Raw genomic sequence first — 17,444 nt, 5'->3', positions numbered from 1 at the left:
TTGATTTATTTAGCACTTTTTTTGGTTACTACACGATTCCATATGTGTCATTTAAAAGTTTTGATGTCTTCACTATTATTTTACAATGCAGAAAATAGTAAAAATAAAGAAAAACCATTGAATGAGTAGGTGTGTCCAAACTTTTGACTGTTACTGTATACAGTGCATTCGGAAAGTATTCAGACCCATTGAGCTTTACCACTGTCTGCTACGTTACAGCCTTATTCTAAAATGTATTAAATAAATAAAAATCGTAATCAATCTACACACAATACCCCATAATAACAAAGTGAAAACAGGTTTTTCGAAATTTCTATTAAATATTTAAAATCATAAATAACTTATTTCCATAAGTATTCAGACCTTATGCTATGAGACTCGAAATTGAGCTCAGGTGCATCCTGTTTCCATTGATCATCCGTGAGATGTTTCTACAACGTGATTGGAGTTCACCTGTGGTAAATTTAATTGATTGGACATGTTTTGGAAAGGCACACAACTGTCTATATAAGGTCCCACAGTTGACAGTGCATGTCAGAGCAAAAACCAAGTCATGAGGTTGAAGGAATTGTAATTAAATCAAATCAAATCAAAGTTTATTTGTCATGTGAGCTGAATACAACACCTTTCACCTTACAGTGAAATGCTTACTTACAAGCTCTAACCAATAGTGTAAAAAAAGGTATTAGGTGAACAATAAGTAAGTAAAGAAATAAAAACAACAGTAAAAAGACATTGAAAAATAACAGTGGCGAGGCTATATACAGTAGTCAGGCTATAAAAGTAGTGAGGCTACATACAGACACCGGTTAGTCAGGTTGATTGAGGTAGTATGTACATGTAGATATGGTTAAAGTGACTATGCATATATGATGGACAGAGAGTAGCAGTAGCGTAAAAGAGGGGTTGGTGGGTGGTGGGTGACGGGACACATTGCAGATAGCTCGGTTAGCCAATGTGCGGGAACACTGTTTGGTCAGGCCAATTGAGGTAGTATGTACATGAATGTATAGTTGAAGTGACTATGCATATATGATAAACAGAGAGTAGCATCAGCGTAAAAAGAGGGGTGGGGGGGTACACAATGCAAATAGTCTGGGTAGTCATTTGATTACCTGTTCAGGAGTCTTATGGCTTGGGGGTAAAAACTGTTGAGAAGCACGTTTGTCCTAGACTTGGCACTCCGGTACCGCTTGCCATGCGGTAGTAGAGAGAACAGTCTATGACTGGGGTGGCTGGGGTCTTTGACAATTTTTAGGGCCTTCCTCTGACACCGCCTGGTGTAGAGGTCCTGAATGGCAGGCAGCTTAGCCCCAGTGATGTACTGGGCCGTACGCACTGCCCTCTCTGGTGCCTTGCGGTCGGAGGCCGAGCAATTGCCGTACCAGGCAGTGATGCAACCAGTCAGGATGCTCCGAGCTCCGAGACAGGATTGTGTCGAGGCACAGATCTGGGGAAGGCTACCAACAAAATCTGCAGTGTTGAAGGTCCCCAAGAACACAGTGGCCTTCCATTCTTAAATGGAAGCAGTTTAGAACCACAAAGACTCTTCCTAGAGCGGTTCTAGGTCATGGAGGTGACCAAGAATCCAATGGTCACTCTGACAGAGCTCTAGAGTTCCTCTGTGGAGATGGAAAAACCTTCCAGAAGGACCACCATCTCTGCAGCACTTCACCAATCAGGCCTTTAAGGTAGAGTGGCCAGACAGAAGCCACTCCTCAGTAAAGGGCAGATAACAGCCCATTTGGAGTTGGCCAAAAGGCACCTTAAGACTCTCAGACCATGAGAAACAACATTCTCTGGTCAGATGAAACCAAGATTGAACTCTTTGACATGAATTCCAAGTGTCATGTCTGGAGGAAACCTGGCACCATCCCTACGGTGAAAACATTACCACATCATCATGCTGTGGTATTGTTTTTTAGAGGCAGGGACTGGGAGACTAGTCAGGATAGAAGGAAAGATGAACGGAGCAAAGTACACAGCCTAGACAACGCAGTAGTGGGTTCGGGACAAGTCTCTGAATGTCCTCGAGTGGCCCAGCCAGAGCCCCGACTTGAACCCAATCGAACATCTCTGGAGAGACCTGAAAATAGCTGTCCAGCGACGCTCCCCATCCAACCTGACAGAGCTTGAGAGGATCTGCAGAGAAGAAAAGGAGAAACTCCCATAATACAGGTGTGCCAAGCTTTTAGCGTCATACACAAAAAGACTCGAGACTGTAAATGTTGCCAAAGGTGCTTCAACAAAGTACTGAGTAAAGGGGCTGAATACTTATGTAAATGTGATATTTCAATTTTTTATTTTTAATACATTTGCTAAAATTTCTAAAAACCTGTTTTTACTTTGTCATTATCTGGTATTGTGTGTAGATTGATGAGGAAAAAAACTATTTCATCCATTTTAGAATAAGGCTGTAACTTAACAAAATGTGGAAAAGTTAATGCGGTCTGAATACTTTTCGAATGCTCTGTACTTCCATAAATGTTTTTGACTGGTACCGGGGGACCCTCAGACGAGTCTTTTGAGGCCTGTGGGCCTTCTAAAGCAAAACAAGAGTCTCACCTTTACACAGATGAGTCATATTAGTGTGTAGCCCAAACTGTTCGAACACTACAGACAAAGGTTGGTAGATCACCTGTGTCGACTTCAGATGAGTCCCACGACGCTTGTAAGGGTCTTAAAGCAAATCGTAGAATACCGTCGTGTTCGTAAGAGTCTCATCTTACCTTAGAGGGTTAATAGTTTGTAGGCCAAACCGGTTGGACACTACAGAAGATTTTGTGAGAAGACCGATTTTCGGGTTGTCTCATGGTCTGACAAACACCGCTCTAGCTCTGTCGCATTTCACCGTAGATATGGAAGTGTTACATAGGCAGATGCGGCGGATTGAGACTCATCCAATGCAAGAAAACAGACACAGTATCTCTATCTTAAGCTGATCGATTTTTATATGATGCTGAATAGTTTTTCACAGGGGCGAGGGCATCAACCCTAGGGGGTTAATCAACGTCATCAGCGCCTGGGAGCAGTTGGGGGTTAACTGCCTTGCTCATGGACAAAATGGCATATTTTTCCACATTGCTGGCTTTGGGATTCGAACCAGCAACCTTTCGGTTACTGGCTCAATGCTCTTAACCGCTAGGCTACCTGCCGCCATGTGTGTGTACATGTGTGTGTGCGTGTGCGTTTGTGCATGCTTGGTATTTCCACTCTAATGAGAGTGAGTTGGTAGAGGGAGTCTCGTTTCCATGGTACCAGCTCATGATCCTGATAGGATGCAAAGTAATTAGCAACACTTGATGAATGTGTCTGTTTACCACTGGGTGATAATAGTCAAGGCCAGGTGTGTGTGTGGGTAATTAGTATGTGTGTCTGTGTGTGTGCGTTTGCCTAACCTCTATCTGTCTCCCTCTACCAGTTCAACACCAGGGTGAATAACACAGCGTGTTTTGACCACCTGGTCCAGGCCAACGTGAGGAATAAGAAGATCCTGAGGGATGCGATTCAGAACATCTCTGCTAAAGGCATCACCAACTACACCAAGGGATTTGAGTTTGCCTTCGAACAGCTCTATGCAGTAAGAGGCCCTATGCTCTGTTCATAACACTGTAGTAATAACAGATGTACAGTATAATGACAGCCCTGCTCCTTGTTATTTTACTTTGATACTTCAGGAACATACTGCACTTCATGTAAAATGTACAAACTGTTACCTTTGAGCTCTGCTCTTTCTCGTATGATAGATTATTGTCAGACACTGACCTCTGCTGCAGAACTGAGCAATTACCGCTAGATGGGCCCGCTGCAAAGTCAAAATTGTCTATATTGTAAAAATGTATGAAAACTAAAATGTGCTTTTTAATCTTAATGTAAGGGTTAGCAGTGTGCATGAGGTTAGGGTTAATGTTAGGATTAGGTTTAAAATCTGATTATATGACTATGTGGCTGTGCCAGCTAGTGACTACTGCAGTTCTGACTCCAGGGCAAGTTTCATGACAATAAACGCCAACCTGCGTGTCCAACCCTCCTCCAGTCTTTTAAAACCCTGATTTTTGTCATCTGCTTCTTACCAGTACCTTGATTACAGGATTTGGTGGTGGTGTGTTAGGATGGGGGTCAGCAACCCCTGTTCTCTACCTGGTGTGTTTTCTCTGTGCAGACTAACATCACCAGAGCCAACTGTAACAAGATCATCATGCTGTTCACTGACGGAGGAGAGGAGAGAGCATCGGCCATACTTCAGGAATACAACTCTGACAAGAAGGTACAGCTGAACGCACACACACACTTTAATGTATAATCCACCTAGTCGATGACCCTTCTAGTAAACACAGAGTAATGGGTTGGATCAAGAGGAAGTATTCTCTGTGCTGAACCTTTGGTATACAGGTGGAGGGAAGATGATTGTTACAAATACACACAAACACACACACACATACAAAACCCTAGACCTTAACCCTAGCTCCTAACCCTAAAACTAACCCTAGCTCCTAACCCTAACCCTAAACCTAACACTAATTCTAACCTTAACCCTAAACCCCCTAGAAATAGCGTTTGACCTTGTGGGGACGAACAAGCAGATATGAAGTGTGGTGATAACTCTACCAAAGCTAAAGCTGTTCTCTCTGCTCAGCACATGAAAGGAAATGGGCATGATGGGGGGTAGAGAGAGCATGGTAACACCACCCCCAGGTCTTAACAAAACAACCCACTGCGTGCACTGTAACAGTAAGCCTCCCACGAGCAAGATTTAACATTCTATGGCTCATAATAACCTCAGTGGCTTGGTTCATTCAATACCTAACAATGGTTGATTAACTTCCATCACACACAATACGGTTCAATGTGGATGTTGCTATAACAGATTCATATGTTCCTGTGTTCTAGGTGCGTATCTTCACCTTCTCAGTAGGTCAGCACAACTATGATAAAGGTCCAGTCCAGTGGATGGCCTGCGCTAATAAAGGTATGTTGTTGTTGTTTGTAATATTGAAGCACTGCTACAGCTGTGTATGATTTGAGGTCCATTTTGGTCTACTCATATAGTTAATGTCCTGATCTTAGCCCATTCTCTGTTTCTCCCAGGATACTTCTATGAGATTCCCTCAATTGGAGCCATACGCATCAACACTCAAGTGAGAAGCAATGTGCATGAACATGTGTGTGTGTTTAATGTTGTCCCAGACGTGTGTCTGTGGTTGACTTTGTCTTTAATTTTGGTGTGTATTTGAAGGAGAGTATGTATGTGTGTGTGTTCTAGGAGTACCTGGATGTACTGGGCAGACCCATGGTTTTAGCTGACCAGCTGGCCAAGCAGGTCCAGTGGACTAATGTCTACCTCGACGCTCTGGTATGATATCACTTCCTCCTATCCCACAATGCACCTCACCAAAATCTACCTCTACGCTGAAGGCTTCTGAAACCCAACAACGATGACTTTAATTTAGCTTTCTTTGTCTGTGTGTGTGTTAGGAGCTAGGTCTGGTCATCACAGGAACCCTACCTGTCTTCAACAAGACCAAGTATAAAGATGAATTGGGCATAGAGGTAATACACATACACAAACAGGAAAACAAACTCTTTACATTTACACAGATGCTCTTTCCCAGAATGACTTACAGTAGTGAGTGTATAATTTTTTTTACTGGTCCCGCATGGGAATCAAACCCACATCCCTACCATTGCAAACGCCATCACAGCATTAGACACCAATAGCCTCTAAATCAGCACTACTCTTACTATTCAGACTGTGATTTGACATTTTAATTTTGCCTCTTTCCCCCTCTTTCCCTCTCTCTCAGATTCAGAACCAGTTGATCCTAGGGGTGATGGGGATTGACGTGTCACTAGATGACATCAAGAAGCTCACACCGCGCTACACTGTGAGTGACACACACACTAACACACCAGAATACTCCTTATTCTCTTACTTCAGTCTGTGTTACTCTGACAGCCGTACCCTCTCTCATATCAACTAAATCATGTTGATGATACTTTAATAATCCAGAACAGTGATGTATTGAGAAGACATCAATGTTCCCTATAGTGTACAGCCTATGATCAACCGTCTCCTCCAACCCTCTCTGTGCCTCCGTTTCTTAGATTGGACCTAATGGATATTATTTTGCCATCGACCCCAACGGATATGTGCTGCTACACCCCAACCTCCAACCTAAGGTATGTTCTATTCTTACCTCTTCTTTTCTGTTAACATGTTTTACAATCCAAACTCATACAGACTAGACTGATGATCCTGAGGTGCTGATATGACTACTGTGGATCTTATGCATGTTTATATATATATTTTATTTTATATATATATATTTTTTTTTAATATATTTTTTTAAGTTCTCATTTACAACTGCGACCTGACCAAGATAAAGCAAAGCAGTTCGACACATACAACAACACAGAGTTACACATGGAATAAACCAACATACAGTCAATAATACAGTAGAAAAAGTCTATATACAGTGTTTGCAAATGAGGTAGGATAAGGGAGGTAAGGCAATAAATAGGCCATGGTGGCGAAGTAATTACAATATAGCAATTAAACACTGGAATGGTAGATGTGCAGAAGATGAATGTGCAAGTAGAGATACTGGGGTGCAAAGGAGCAAGATAAATAAATACAGTATGGGGATGAGGTAGTTGGATGGGCTATTTACAGATGGGCTATGTACAGGTGCAGTGATCTTTGAGCTGCTCTGACAGCTGGTGCTTAAAGCTAGTGAGGGAGATATGTGTCTCCAGCTTCAGTGATTTTTGCAGTTCATTCCAGTCATTGGCAGCAGAGAACTGGAAGGAAAGGCGGCCAAAGGAAGAATTGGCTTTGGGGGTGACCAGTGAGATATACCTGCTGGAGCGCATGCTACGGGTGGGTGCTGCTATGGTGACCAGTGAGCTGAGATAAGGTGGGGCTTTACCTAGCAGAGACTTGTAGATGACCTGGAGCCAGTGGGTTTGGCGGCGAGTATGAAGCGAGGGCCAGCCAATGAGAGAGTACAGGTCGCAGTGGTGGGTAGAATATGGGGCTTTGGTGACAAAACGGATGGCACTGTGATAGACGGTGAACACACACATGATCGTAGCAGTATATCTAGCCACAAGGCCACCATGATGGTCCTGACCGACCTTTAGAGAAAAACAACCCACTGCTCCTCCCTACCTCTTCTATTCCTTCCTACCTCTCCTATTCCTCCTCCCCGTTCTTTTCCTCCTCTCCTGACCTCCTCCTCAACACCCGTAGGCCAGGTCTTGACAGGCTACAGAGGGGCATGTGTGGCCCAGGCCCTGGCTCTCTTTTGGGGCATGTTGTGTTCAGAGGGGGGCCTCTCTGGATCTGAATTTTAGTTCTGCTGGGACACATGTTCACATCTCATCCAGCCACAGCCTATACTATGTTCTACTATAGTAGAGGCTAATCAAAATGGATACACACTCATGGATCCAATCTATACATACACACACAGGCACTGACCAACACACAGCATACACATGGGAACCATTTCAAAGTGACTGGGGTTCTTGTAGAGTGTTGTTTACGTTTCCTAAGGAAGAACCATCTGTGTGAGTGTGTCAGTCAGGTTTTGGAGCAGGCTTCACATTACAGAGAGGCGATCAAAGATTGCCTTGGCCTTGGTCTGACTAATGTGATTTTAACCAAGCTGATATACTAGCCAGGTCACCCATGATACAAGTCAGTATTCAACGTCCATCGATGTCTGAGGACATCATGAGATGATGTGGAAACCGGCCACGAGGGGCAACAGTGAGCACTGTTATCTTCAAGTAGGTTTTGGTTTTGCTCGGGCATTGTGGACCAGGATGGCGTAAGAATCTGCCTCTTTTTCCAAAGGTTGCAAGTTGAAATCATGCGATAGAAAGTTACTTTTGTTTTAAGCCTATCCCAAACCTTAACCCTTACCTTAACCATTTGGAGTTAATGCCTAACCTTAAGATTTTAGAGTTATTGCCTAAACTTAACCCTAACCTTAAAAACGTGACCTTAACCCTAAAAAGTTTGAGAAACATGAATGAACATCTAATTCTGATGTGAAACTGAGAGCTAGTTGGATATACACTGAGTATACAAAACATTAAGAACACTAGCTCTTTCCATAACAGACTGACCAGATGAATCCAGGTGAAAGCTATGATCCCGTATTGATGTCACTTGTTAAATCCCCTCCAATCAGTGTAGATGAAGGGGAGGAAACAGGTCAAAAAAGGATTTTAAAGCCTTGAGACAATAGAGACATGGATTGTGTTTGGGTACCATTCAGGGGATGAATGGCCAATACAAAAGATTTAAGTGCCTTTGAACAGCGTATGGTAGTAGGTGCCAGACACACTGGTTTGTGTCAAGAACTGCAATGTTGCTGGGTTTTTCACGCTCAACCGTTTCCCATGTGTGTCAAGGATGATCCAACAACCAAAGGACATCGAGCCAATTTAACACAACTGTGGGAAGCATTGGAGTCATCATGGGCCATCATCCCAGTGGAACGCTTCCGACACCTCGGCCATGCATCGATGCATTGAAGCTATTCTGAGGGCAATGTTAGGAAGGTATTCCTAATGTTTGGTATAATCAGCGTATGCTACAGACTACCCATACAGGCGGGGCACATGAAACCCTTTGCTGAAGGTTGCAACAGTCATGGTTTGATTCCTGCCTGGCCACATATGATTAAACGTTTATTCTATTTCGATAAAAGAGCCAGGCCTATTAATTCATATTATTATCAAATGGAGAATAATATGTCTCCCACTGAAATACTCCATGCATCACTCTCATTACAGTATGTGTCTGTTAGAAAAGGATCTGTAACCGCAAGACAAGACTCAGTAAGGCATGTGCCGTCACTCTGCATGAGGTGACAGTAGGACAGAAAGAGAGTAGATGTACTACACAGGAGGTTGGTGGCACCTTAATTGGGGAGGACGGGCTCGTGGTAATGGCTGGAGCAGAAGGAGTGGAATGGTATCAAATATGGTTTCCATGTGTTTCATGCCATTTCATTTGCTTTGTTCCAGCCATTATTATGAGCAGCCTCCACTGATGTACTATAGTAGAATATAGTATAGACTTAGATTATTAGCCCATTGGGCAGATCTTTATTAACTGTAAGACCATTGAGTAGAGTGTGTGTGTACAGTAAAATGTGGTCAAGTGATGGCATTTCCTGATGCTATAGCCTTATGAGCAGCCATACTCCTACATTCCAGGAGGAATAGATAAGAATAGTGACTAGTACCTATTAGTTAGTTACTAACCTCCAGTAAACTAACATCACATAATTAGCTCAATGTTTCACACTGTTTATTTAGACCCTTTCAAATTTTCTATGTAACGGTTTCTTTCCTCCAGTCTATCTGTCACGTTGTTATTATGTTATGTAAGTGACTAGAGACGTTTGGGTGTGCGGTTCTGTGTGTGTGCGTGTATGTGAGAGGGAGAGGGAGTGGGAGAGAGAGAAGGGTGGGTCCTAGAGGAAATGATAGATGTTGTAGATAAGGCAGTTAGTTTCCTGTGATGAGTTAAGTCATTGGAGCTACAGCTGTCTGGCAGAGAGAAGCAGTGACTAAACTAACGCATGATGACATTTCCAGGGTTATAGCGGCTCCTTCCTTAGTACTGCTGCTGGTTTGCCTTTCTCCCTGGATCAATTTATGAAACTGTAGTTCCTATTGATATTCACATCATATACATGCTTTTTAAATTATGTCCATTATCCAGTGAAAGGGCATGAGTATTTTCTCATGGACCCCTGTGCTGTCTATGGTCTCTCCTATGGGGGCCCACCCTGAAACACACACCCTGTCAATCTTACTGTGTATGATGTGTCTGTGCCTGTGTGCGTGCATGTGTGTGTGTCTGTGCAAATGTGTGATCAGAGAAACAGAGGGGTGTGTGAATATTGAGGGTGACCTTTGACTATTTGAACATATTCTCTCTTTTCTCTCTTTTTCTTGTGTTTCGGTCTGTATGTGATTATGGTTGTATAGGAAACCCGTTTCATATTCATCACATAAATCCCTCGCTACATTTGGAGTTGGATTTTGATCTCTCTCCTCCACCCACTCACTTACCCCTCTCTTTCTTTCTCTGCCATATACTTTCATCCTCCCACAGACTAAACGATTTGACTGTTTATCATTGTGCATATATTTTCTGTATCATCTAATGGCCTCTAACGCAACTAGCTCTCACAGTCTCACATCAGAATTAGACATTTTTCAAACGTCAGATTTTGAAGTTGTTGCAAATGTCACATTTTGAAGTGTTTAATGTTAAGTTTAGGCATTAACTCCTAATGGTTAAGGTAAGGGTTAAGGTTTGGGATAGGCTTGAAAAAAAATCTCTTAAACAACTTTCTATTGCCGGATTCAAACTTGCAACCTTTGGAATCAGAGGCAGACACTTATGCCCAACCCCGTTCACAACACCCTAGCAAAACTGTTACCTACTTGAAGGTAACCGCACTCACTGTTGCTCCTAGTGGCCGGTTTACACATCATCTCATGATGTCCTCAGACATCGATGGACGTCGAATACTGACTTGTATCACGAATGACCTGGCTCCTAACAAAATAGATTTTGTTATTTTTTTCATGCTAAGATCCTCTTCATCTTCCTCCTCCTTCTCCACTGTTCCATCTGTATTTTCTCTCCATCCAATGTAAGGATAATTTATTAACCACCATCATCACAGTGTGTGTCTGTAGCTTTTGCAGAAACTAAATCCATATGAACCTTCTATAAAGGGTATACAGTCTAAAGGTAGAGCAGCGTTGTTTTAGACCAGAGTGTCAGGTTCCATCCATTTACTGGTGCTTTAACAGAGTAGATGTGGATTGCTGCTGCTGCTACTTACATTATAACATTATAAAGTCACTGATACACACAGAGGGTTTCACTGCTGACATTAACACTGTGTACAGTCGGTCTGTATGAAACACACACACACAGACTCAAACAGGCATGCAGACAACACACGCACAGACTAAACCATCACGCACACAAGCAAAACACACAAAATCACACACACACATACCAGGGAAAAGTGCATCGAGGATGTCGTCCCCACAGTGACTGTACGTACATACCCCAACCAGGAGCCATGAATTACAGGCAACATTCTCACTGAGCTAAAGGGTAGAGCTGCCTCTTTCAAGGAGCGGGACTCTAACCCGGAAGCTTATAAGAAACATACTATGCCTTCCAACGAACCATCAATCAGGCAAAGCATCAATACAGGACTAAGATTAAATCGTACTACACCGGCTCCGACGCTCGTCTTATGTGGCAGGGCTTGCAAACTATTACAGACTACTAAGGAAAGCACAGCTGTGATTTGCCCAGGAACACGAGCCTACCAGATGAGCTAAATCACTTCTATGCTCGCTTCGAGGCAAACAACACTGAGGCATGCATGAGAGCATCAGCTGTTCCAGACGACTGTGTGATCACGCTCTCCGTAGCCGACGTGAGTAAGACCTTTAAACAGGTCAATATTCACAAGGCTGCGGGGCCAGCCGGATTACCAGGACGTGTGCATGTGCTGACAAACTGGCAGTTGTCTTCACTGACATTTTCAACATGTCCCTGATTAAGTCTGTAATACAACATGTTTCAAGCAGACCACCATAGTCCCTGTGCCCAAGAACACGAAGGCAACTTGCCTAAATGACTACAGATCCGTAGCACTCACGTCCGTAGTGATGAAGTGCTTTGAAAGGCTGGTAATGGCTCACATCAACACCATTATCCCAGAAACCGTAGACCCACTCCAATTTGCATACCGCCCAAACAGATTTACAGATGATGCAATCTCTATTGCACTCCACACTGCCCTTTCACACCTGGACAAAAGGAACACCTACGTGAGAATGCTATTCATTGACTACAGCTCAGCGTTCAACACCATAGTACCCTCAAAACTCATCACTAAGCTAAGGATCCTGCAACTAAACACCTCCCTCTGCAACTGGATCCTGGACGTTCTGACGGGCCGTCCCCAGGTGGTGAGGGTAGGTAGCAACACATCTGCCATGCTGATCCTCAACACGGGAGCCCCTCAGGGATGCGTGCTCAGTCCCCTCTTGTACTCCCTGTTCACCCACGACTCCATGGCCAGGCACGACTCCAACACCATCATTAAGTTTGCAAACAACACAATAGTGGTAGGCCTGATCACCGACAACGACGAGACAGCCTATAGGGAGGAGGTCAGAGACCTGGCCGGGTGGTGCCAGAATAGCAACCTATCCCTCAATGTAACCAAGACTAAGGAGATGATTGTGGACTACAGGAAAAGGAGGACTGAGCACGCCCCCATTCTCATCGATGGGGCTGTATTGGAGCAGGTTGAGAGCTTCGAGTTCCTTGGTGTCCACATCACCAACAAACTAGAATGGTCCAAACACACCAAGACAGTCGTGAAGAGGGCACGACAAAACCTATTCCCCCTCAGGAAACTAAGAAGATTTGGGATGGGTCCTGAGATCCTCATAAGGTTCTACAGCTGCAACATCGAGAACATCCTGACTGGTTGCATCACTGCTTGGTACGGCAATTGCTGGTACGGCCTCCGACCGCAAGGCACTACAGAGGGTAGTGCGTTCGGCCCAGTACATCACTGGGGCTAAGCTGCCTGCCATCCAGGACCTCTATACCAGGCGGTGTCAGAGGAAGGCCCTAAAATTGATCAAAGACCCCAGCCACCCCAGTCATAGACTGTTCTCTCTACTATCGCATGGCAAACGGTACCGGAGTGCCAAGTCTAGGACAAAAAGGCTTCTCAACAGTTTTTATCCCCAAGCCATAAGACTCCTGAACAGGTAATCAAATGGCTACCCGGACTATTTGCATTGTGTCCCGCCACCCACCACCCGCCAACCCCTCTTTTACGCTACTGCTACTCTCTGTTTATCATATATGCATAGTCACTTTAACCATATCTACATGTACATACTACCTCAATCAGCCTGATGAACCGGTGACTGTATGTAGCCTCGCTACTGTTATAGCCTCGCTACTGTATATAGCCTCGCTACTGTTATTTTTCACTGTCTTTTTACTGTTGTTTTTTATTTCTTCACTTATCTATTGTTCACCTAATACCTTTTTTGCACTGGTGGTTAGAGCCTGTAAGTAAGCATTTCACTAAGGTCTACACCTGTTGTATTCGGCGCACGTGACAAATAAACTTTGATTTGATTTTAAGTATTCAAGTCAGTGGTAAACCCCTACCTGGCATTGATTCTCAGCTTTATAAACTGTCTGATTGTATATACAACTATCCAGGTTATCCTCTTGTGTCGAACATGATTCAAAGGGTTAAGGAGCAGAGTTTTACATTTTGGCCTGAAGCCATGATGAGAACCCAGCACTGAAAAACATACAACTCACTGTAACAACTCAACATGCTTCAGAGGGACCAATATAAACAGGGTCATTCTACTGAATTAACCAGCTTTATTTACTACAATAACCCAGTGTTTCTCTCCATAATAATGCTGTATTCACTGGTTTCTTGTAAATATTGAATAAATGTGTATATGGGCACCTTGTGTGTGTGTGTGTGTGTGTGTGTGTGTGTGTGTGTGTGTGTGTGTGTGTGTGTGTGTGTGTGTGTGCATGTGCCTGAGTTTGTGCTTGCTTGCCTGAGTGCGTGTGCCTGTCTGTGTGCGTGAGCGTGTGTCATGCTAACTCATCCACCAGACTAAACACCCTCCTCTCTTCAGAACCCTAAATTCCAGGAGCCTGTCACTCTGGACTTCCTCGATGCGGAACTGGAGAACGACGTCAAAGTCCAGGTAAACACGCACACACACACACACACACACACACACACACACACACACACACACACACACACACAGGTGTTAGTTGTGTCCTGTCTCCTACTAAATCTAATTGAGTGTGATTTACACAGTGACTGGCTGTAAATGAGAGGACATGTTTACAGGAGCAGTGGACACCACAACTGTCTCTCCCTCTCCTTTAATATATACTGTTGGAGTGAAGTTCAGCATATACAGTATGTGCTACAATCTCCTTGTTGTTATTCCTCTCTCTTCTCGCTCTATCGCTCTCTCTCTTTCGCTCTCTGGTGTACAGATGTGCACTGTGTTTTAGATTATAGAGAGAATGGTAGAGAGATCAAACCCTGTAACCATTCAGATATCTGACACAGGGTACAGTTGAAGAAGAAACATTTTTAGATGTATTTTGTTATTTCTCTCTCCTCTCTCTCTGTAGATCAGGAGAATTATGATAGATGGGAACCCAGGTGAAGAGACCATAGAGACTCTGGTTAAAACTCAGGATGAGGTGAGATCAGCACAAATTACAGATAAATATGTTACTAATACTGACTCAATGATGTCATCTCTCAGTGAAATCAGTGAAAGGTTCCCGGGGAAGTGAGTTATATGTTGTTTAGGACTGTATTAACGCTTCTGTTTGTGTGTGTATGTGTTTTCACGTACATTGTGCATGTGCGTGTGCTTCTGTGTGTGTTTGTGTGCATGTGTGTTTTCTCTGACAGAGATACATCGACATAGGAGTAAGGACGTACACCTGGGCTCAGGTCAATGGAACAGACTATAGGTGAGCAGGAGGACTGACAGATGTTGTTGCCAGTTCAGAAACAACCCTTATTAACCCTGTAACTGTAGCCCTAGAAACTAGTGGGCATCTGAAAGCATTGGATAGGTTGCTGTAGTATTACAGTTGTCTTAGATCTCGCCTTCATGAATAATATACGTCTGGCCAGTAGGGGGCACTCTATGTCCCTTTCCATCACAGTAAAACAATCACTCAAATGTGTTTATGCAGATTATCAGTGTTCTGTCACCTTCTGGATGAACATGTTTTTTCAAGCATCGCCATCAGTCTGTCAACAGGGACCATACCTTTATTTCCCCAGCTTGGCCCTAGTCCTGCCAATGTACAGTGAACACTACATACAGGCCAAACTGGGAGACACCATCAGACAGGCTATGGGTGAGTACAGACAAACAGACAAACAAACACACACACACACACATCAACACAAACAAAACCTTCTTCAATGACTCTGCTCTCAGATCAGTGAGTTTTGCCGATGTCCCTTATTTATAGTGCTTTTGGAACTTCTGTGAGTGTAATGTTTACTGTTCAGTTTTATTGTTTATTTCACTTTTGTATATTATCTACTTCACTTGCTTTGGCAATGTTAACATATGTTTCCCATGCCAATAAAGCCCCTTGAATTGAATTGAAATGAGTGGCCCTCTAGACCAGTCTCCAGTCCTCCTACTCATAGACTTAACCACACATACTTTGATCCTCCCTGCAGTCTCTCCCTTTGTCTCGCTCTCTCCTTCCATCCTACCATCCCGCTCTACCTCTCCTGCTCCCTCTCTCTCCTGGGCTCAGGAGTTTCTCTCCTCCCTCCCCGTCTCCCAACCCTTTCCCACTTCACACTTCCTTTGTTCCCTCTCTCACTCTTTACCTTCATCCTTTCCATTACTCTTTCCTCTGTTCTCTCTCTTGGAATCCAAGGGCAGAGGGGACATATTACCCTCTACAAAGCTTGACTCTGCTCCAGGGCTTTCCTCTGGACTGTAAATCTGTCTGTACCTCTTTCTCTACCCAGACCTGGTTTATAGCTGCTCATAGTGGCTTTATCACATGGACCATGTACCTCTGATGTACAAGATAAATCCACCTCTACATCCAACTCTCTGTTGACTTTAATGTTCCCCTCCTGTCCTCTCTCTATCTGCTCCTTTATTGGATCCATACAGCTCCATGGGGCAAGTACTCAGTGTATTCTCTGGTGTATCTCACTTTTCATTATCTCTCCTCCAGTCTCTGCATGGTCATGTGTCTGTGTTTGCTTGATGAAGTATATTAATTCAGAGGGAAACAAGAGGAAGTGAAAAGAGTTTAAGACAGGAAAATGAATGACTAATCTACGGTGGTAGGGAGTAATAGAAAGAGCAGTTAAGGTCCATGTGATCCCTGTCCTGCCAAGTCCTTAGAGGAGATCTACCTGTCATGTTTAACATGCTATTGAAATGATTTATTTCGTTATTTGATTTAACCAGACAAGATAGTTAAGGACAAGTTGTTATTTACAATGACGGCCTACCCTAACGACGCTGGGCCAATTTTGCGCCGCCCTATGGGACTCCCAATCACCGCCGGTTGTGATACAGCCTGGAATCAAATCAGGGTCTGTTGTGATGCCTCTAACACTGAGATGCAGTGCCTTAGAACGCTGCGCCACTCGGGAGTCCATAAGAAATTCCTTGATTATGGACCAGATACTCATGAACCTTTTGATACTGAACCATCAGTAAACGATTTCACAGACTGCTGACATGACTGTATCGAGTTTAATGGAATTGTTTCTCATGATGTCTTCTTTTAAAAGATGGGGTGATGAACATTGATGTCTTTACGAGTGTAGAAACTATAGAACAAAGTAAAATCCCAAGCCAAGGATTGTCACGTATGAAATGATAGGAGAGACAAACACTGTGCTGGAGTAACTGTGGATGTCTGTGAACCAACTATGCTTTATTGCATGTCTCTGCATGGTAGCACATCACAGTTTTGATAGTGCTGTTGTTTTAAATCAGTTTTCCTTCCATTTCTAGACTTTTTAATTGGTGTAATATCAATTTGGCAAGACATCTGAAATCCCAATGGTTCTGTTTTCTCTCTATCTACCCCCCATCTCTCTTTCTCTCTCTCTGGGGTCACTACAGGGCAGAAGGGCAAGTATTCATCTTCCCCTCTTCTGTTTGTTCCATCACTTCAGTCTCACTCCACACCTTCTCTAACTCTCCACACCACACTTCATCTCTGTCCAAAACTGTGTGTGTGTGTGTGTGTGTGCGTGTGTGTGACACACATTGACTTGTCACCACTGTAACCGGTCTGTGGTTGAGATGAAAATATTTGGCATGGGCCCTCAGATCCTCAACAAGTTCTACAGCTGCACCATCGAGAGAATCTTCACTGGCTGCATCACCGCTTTGTATGGCAACTGCTTGGCATCTGACCGCAAGGCGCTACAGAAGGTAGTGCATGGGTCGAGCTCCCTGCCATCCAGGACCTCTATACCAGGCGGTGTCAGAGTAAGGCCCAGGCGGTACCAATGCACTCAGTCTGGAACCAACAGGACCCTGAAAATCCACAGGACATCTAAACAAGACCGCTAAATAGCTAATCAAATGGCTACCCTGACTACCTGCATTAACCCTTTTTTGCACCAACTCTTTTGAACTGACTCTATGCACAAGCACTGGACTCTACCCACACACTCACACATACTTACACTGACTCCCCAACACACATATACACACACCCACACACACACACACACACACTACATACGCCCACACAACCTTATATCATGCATATGCATACAGATGCC

General features: G+C 43.8%; 1 protein-coding gene across 1 annotated transcript in view; it reads left to right on the top strand.

Annotated features, from left to right (window-relative positions):
- LOC106573448 (voltage-dependent calcium channel subunit alpha-2/delta-1) overlaps positions 1–17,444 on the top strand; it is a 159,958-nt gene that overhangs the window by 83,105 nt on the left and 59,409 nt on the right. Inside the window, exons 11-22 of the mRNA XM_045697089.1 lie at positions 3,422–3,580; positions 4,163–4,267; positions 4,891–4,969; positions 5,089–5,138; positions 5,264–5,353; positions 5,476–5,550; positions 5,805–5,885; positions 6,106–6,180; positions 13,756–13,827; positions 14,273–14,344; positions 14,562–14,623; positions 14,943–15,019. Coding sequence (XP_045553045.1) covers positions 3,422–3,580; positions 4,163–4,267; positions 4,891–4,969; positions 5,089–5,138; positions 5,264–5,353; positions 5,476–5,550; positions 5,805–5,885; positions 6,106–6,180; positions 13,756–13,827; positions 14,273–14,344; positions 14,562–14,623; positions 14,943–15,019 — 997 coding nt within the window. The remainder of the gene's footprint in view (positions 1–3,421; positions 3,581–4,162; positions 4,268–4,890; positions 4,970–5,088; positions 5,139–5,263; positions 5,354–5,475; positions 5,551–5,804; positions 5,886–6,105; positions 6,181–13,755; positions 13,828–14,272; positions 14,345–14,561; positions 14,624–14,942; positions 15,020–17,444) is intronic.

The sequence above is a fragment of the Salmo salar genome, chromosome ssa16 (assembly GCF_905237065.1).
Source record: "Salmo salar chromosome ssa16, Ssal_v3.1, whole genome shotgun sequence".
NCBI lineage: Eukaryota > Metazoa > Chordata > Actinopteri > Salmoniformes > Salmonidae > Salmo > Salmo salar.
The sequence above is the reverse complement of the archived record's forward strand: the minus strand, read 5'-3'. Positions and strand labels throughout refer to the sequence as shown.